The sequence below is a fragment of the Amblyomma mixtum genome, chromosome 6 (assembly GCF_055824585.1).
Source record: "Amblyomma mixtum isolate Tamu chromosome 6, ASM5582458v1, whole genome shotgun sequence".
In the NCBI taxonomy this organism is placed as follows: Eukaryota; Metazoa; Arthropoda; class Arachnida; order Ixodida; family Ixodidae; genus Amblyomma; species Amblyomma mixtum.
Genome location: NC_143017.1, coordinates 86,650,706 through 86,655,626, shown reverse-complemented (window position 1 = coordinate 86,655,626; position 4,921 = coordinate 86,650,706). Strand labels below are relative to the sequence as shown.

Below are 4,921 nucleotides of genomic sequence, written 5' to 3'. Positions count from 1 at the left end.
GAATAGTAAATGTAAATCTTGTGGGCGCTGCAGCTTTTAGCACTCTCAAATGCATGAATGTGCAGATGGCTAGGAAGTTTTCTGAGAAGCGGTTTGCAAGTACAAGCTGCAACGCCTGCATGATGTTAATCATTGCTAGCTTCTCATGCAGTTTCTCTGCTGCAGTGGTGGTCTAGACTTCCATAGCATTGCCTGGCATGGCTAGGCAGTTATCCTTTCATTGTTTACCATCCGGAGTAAATGTCGCCTCATCATTAAATTTCCACTTAATGCACAGCTTCAGATTCATAATATCGCTTCTATACTATTTAGCCAAAAATTTGGCGCTAAGATTGAATGGCACGGCTACTTTTGGCTACTTTCAGCTCAAGTTATGGCTCGATTTAAAATGCGCCTGGGCATCGTGGTGTATCTCCAGGGTGAGAGCAGGCAGCACCTCCACCAAGTGTAAAGAGGCAACTCACACAATTAATGTAGACGGCCATAGTCTTTGTTACAACGGAGACCAGCGTTCCTGAGCACCAACCCAAACTTCGTCTGCCTCGTCTTCGACTTCTTCCGCTTCATCGGCGCTGGCCGTTGGGCATCAAACCCCAACTGTCTTTCTTACACTATAAATATTTATAGTGATGTTTATGTATCAAAATGTATATTTAAGCGCAGTTATTCTTGATATTACTTATGGTAGCTAGTGGTAAATATTTATCGCGCGCTTGAGTAATTGTAATAAGAACGCCGCAAGCTGGAACTGCAGGACCGGATTCTTGCTCTTCTTTTATTTTTAGTGGATAAATTTAGCAAATGGGTCACAAGTGTGATGACTACCCGCTGCAAAATTATTGTTGTTGCTACTGTGGGGGTTGTCCAGAGTTTGGTGCAGATCCAAATGGGAGAAAAATTCATCCAGACTTCTCAAACGGTTAATAAATAAAAATGAGGAATCTGGGAAAGCGAATAACGAAATTTGAGAGATTTTGAGGAGATTGGAATGAAAATCGTGGAAACAGAGGAGAGGGTTAAAATAAATAATTTAGAAATTGATAACAATAAACAAAAATGCACAGCTTAATTGTTATCATCATCATCCTCATCCTCGGGTGCTCAGTCACGCGCCAGAACGGCAGGCGCGAGTCCGAAGAACGCGGAGCTTTACCAATGACGTCCATTTTGCACTGGGACGCTCAGCCGAAGTCGTTTTCCTGCGCATCGGCACAAATACCCCAGCAGCCAATGCGGAACGCTCCGCCTGTCACCCCCAAGGCCCTACTGAGCTTCTGCACCGCCCATAGGGACCTCCACGAAGGCGCTGAGGTTCCAGATGGACCAGCCACCGGCGCTGCTAGGCGACCTGCCTCAGCCACCCAAAGGAGCGCCGCAGGACCTGGTGTCGGCCACCGGGCCCGCCGTAGGAGAGGCCGCGGATCGACCCAGAGCAGAGAAACGCTACTCCTCGTCATCAACATCGACCGAGGAGAAATCCGACGATAAGCACCAGTTAAGGTATAGACTTTCCGCTATCCAGTAGGCGAAAGGCAGTTAAACCATCGTATGACCACTGCTAACGGCATCCCGTTTTAGGAGGAGTAGGCAGCCACTATTCATGTCTGAGCAGTTTGATAAAGGCAGAGCACAAACCATTACGGTACTCTCGATGCTACACGCCGCGGTGGTTCAGTGGTTAGGGCGCTCGGCTACTGAGCGATTCCCGCGTTCGAACCCGGCCGCGGCGGCCGCGTTTCGATGGAGGCGAAACGCAAAAGGCACCCTTGTGCTGCGTTAAAGATCCCCAGGTGGCCGAAATTACTCCGGAGCCCTCCACTATGGAGCCCTCCACTACGCTCTTTCTCTCATCTTTCACTTCCTTGTTCCTTCCCGTACTGCGCGGTCCGGGTGTCCACCGAGAAGTGAGAAAGGTAAAGTGACATTTCCTTTCCCTCAAAACCAGTTACAAAAACCAAATAATTAATCTCGATGTTATAGGCGGGAGAACCAAGGGGTTATTTCTCATTTTCCAAGCAGGTAACAATACATGCAGCGTCTTTTGGCACCATGTCGATACACCTATGCTGAATTAAGAGCTTATTTCTTAACAGCATTACAGTATAGTTTAAAACTGTTCGTAGGAAGCGAATATGGGCCATTTTAAAAGCAGCGAGGACAGTTTCTAGTGAAAGCCGGATAAAAAAAAAAATGGTCCTCTTTAGGAGTGGAAAGCGACAGCGTGTTGCAACGCTGCTAGGGTCCACGGAACGCCATCTCCCGTTCAGCACGACGCCTACCCGTTGGAAGCACCTTCGAACGCAACGCATTGTTGAGCAAAGGAAATGGCGCCGTCTCACATATTGGTGGGCACCCAAACCGCATCGTAAAGGAAGGGGGGAAGGTGGGGGGGGGGTGAAAGAAGAGAGAAAGAGGTGCCTTAATGAAGAAAATGAAAATTGGATTTGAGGAAAGGAAACGACGCAGTAACTGTCTCTCATATCTCGCTGGCACTCGCAGCTCCCGATTATAGTTCACCGGTTCGAATTCCTGCCGAAAGCTAGGCTCCTATGACGCCGTCCGGAACATTCTGCGGCAAATGGTTGATCAGTTATTGTCCATTGGTTTTGGAGGAAAGGAAATGGCGCAGTATCTGTCTCGCATATCTCGGTGGACAGCTGAACCGCGCCTTAAAAGGTGGGAGTGAAAGAAGAAGAGAAAGAGGTGCCGTAGTGGACGGCACTGGGAAAATTTCGACCACCTGGGGATCTTTAACGTGCGCTGACATCGCATAGCACACGGGAAGTCGTGGTGTAGCTGTCCTCGCTTCGGCGAGTGCGGCTTTTTTTTCAACAGCGTTCGCTCCGGCGGACGCAGTTGTTGCTGCGACGCGCGTCTTTTCTTTCCTTTCCTTTATCTCTTTCCTCTGATCTTTTAACTCTCCTCTATCTGCACGTGGCAGCGGTGGTGGCTTGGCTAGAGCCAGTAGCCAGGCCCGTGCAATTTCCTTTTCACCCTTGTCTGTCACAACAACAACAACAACAACATAGCACACGGGCGCCTTTTGCGTTCCGCCTCCATCGAAACGAGGCCGCCGCGGTCGGGTTCGAACCCGGCTACTCCGGCTCTGTAGACGCGCACCTTAGCCACTGATCCACCGCGCCGGGTTCACGGTTGGCATGATACAATTTTTTTTTGTCGGAACAAACGGTTGGCATGATACGATTTTTTCCGACGCGTGGTGCGCACTACTACTATACGACGCCGACGGCTTTTCGACCGAACGAGCTGTATACGCTATAGTGTAAAAACACGCACGAAGACAGTCGCTTGAATTATCCGGTCTCTCTATTAATGGGACAGCAGCTTCAAGGAAATGCAACTTACTTTGAAGGCATGTAGGTCGGATACATTGTATAATCAAGCATTAAGACCCGGCAACTGCGTGCCAAGTTGCAGCACTTTGCGCCGCCCGAAGCGACTCAATGGTACTTGCTCTTGGTTCATGTGAGCATAATGAGACAAGGTATTATTTCTCGTCTGGCAAACTTGTGGAAGGCAGGCATATTGGCAACACTATGTCACTACAGTATCCTTAGAATTTTATTCGAAAAAAAAAAGTTGCGGAATTCGGCATGCAGGCGAAATCTGCTTCATAAAACGGCACTGGAGGAGAGTAAAGCTCCATGGACAAGCCGCTGCGAGGAACTGACGTTTCTTTATATTTGAAGTACACGCCCGTATAGCTCGTTTTGTTAAACAATGGCTGTAGTGGTGTCTTAATTGAAAGCGCTTAGTGCGTAAGACGTTCGCACAGAACCGTTTGGTCATGACGTTTGCAGGGTCGACCCAAAGCGGTGGCGCTCGCCGTCCTTAAGACTCTGGACGAACAGCAGCAGAGCGGGCAGAGTGAGCAGCGTGGTGCCGTATTGGATGCCAAAAGAGATACAGCACTATTTCCTCAACTACCAGGACGACGGCAGTGGTATGGTTCCTGGTCGTTCCTCTGGGAAGCCAGCTGCCTCTGCGCTGCAGTGCGTCGAAGGCTGTGGAACGCTGTGGAACGATGCAGTAGTTGCCTGGAAGCGGTTCAAGAGGCAGCAACGCTGCAACTCTGGCCACGCCCCGCTTCGTCGCAGTGCTCGCCCTCACCTTCCACCCAGCGGCACTGACGTCTGTGCCGCCTTCGGAGAGTGCTGGCTGCACTGTTCCTGTGAAAGGCTGTGCGGTAGAGGAAGCTGAAGCACTGTCGCGGGAACAGAGGCGCACACATCGTCTTCTTGGCGCGCCCGGGACTGAGGTGTGCAGAGCTGAAAGATTAAGATACGCCTCTACCTCGCCTACAGCCTCCGGCATACCGTTCGATGTCAGCGGCGAACCACGCGGTCCACCGATGACTGGCGGACGCGAACAGTTTCCACACTGGCAATCCGCGCTGCCTGACATGGGGCAATAGACTTCTAAACTTTTCGATTTTTTGGCGTGTGCGCGCTCTTGCGCTTTATATGTGGAGAAAAAAGAAACGATTTCGAATATATCTACTGCTCGATCGACCTCATCAATTTCTTCCTGTGCTCCTCTTTTTGATTTTCTCCTCGTCCGGATGTTGTTGCAGATTGTCGAGCTGCGCATATGGAGATCCGGTGAGACCATGGAGGAAGGAGTTTTTCCCTTCCTCCAAGTGTGAGGCAGTCTTGCGGCCTGCCCCAGTGGCTTGTGATATAGCGTTCGGCTACAAAACACAACACAGCTGGAGATGGAGGCGAAGTGCAAGACGCGCCCGTGTGCTGTGCGGTGCCAGTAAGTGGACTGCGCTAGCCTAGTGATTAGAGCATTCGCCTCGCATTCGGAGGTGCCCAGCTCGATCCCTATGGTGACCCCGGTAGGTTTCTCTCTCGGCCTGGTGCTCGGCTTCACTGGGGTGAAATGCTCGGGAAAATGG

At 50.5% G+C, this 4,921-nt stretch overlaps 1 protein-coding gene across 1 annotated transcript; it reads left to right on the top strand.

Annotated features, from left to right (window-relative positions):
- Window positions 1-1,075: 1,075 nt before the first annotated feature.
- On the top strand, window positions 1,076-4,412 carry LOC149339597 (uncharacterized). Its single transcript, XM_089550519.1, has 2 exons — window positions 1,076-1,500; window positions 3,822-4,412. Exons 1-2 carry the CDS (start codon window positions 1,319-1,321, stop codon window positions 4,219-4,221), a joined length of 582 nt encoding a protein of 193 aa, XP_089406645.1. The 5' UTR covers window positions 1,076-1,318; the 3' UTR covers window positions 4,222-4,412.
- The last annotated feature ends 509 nt before the right edge of the window (window positions 4,413-4,921 follow it).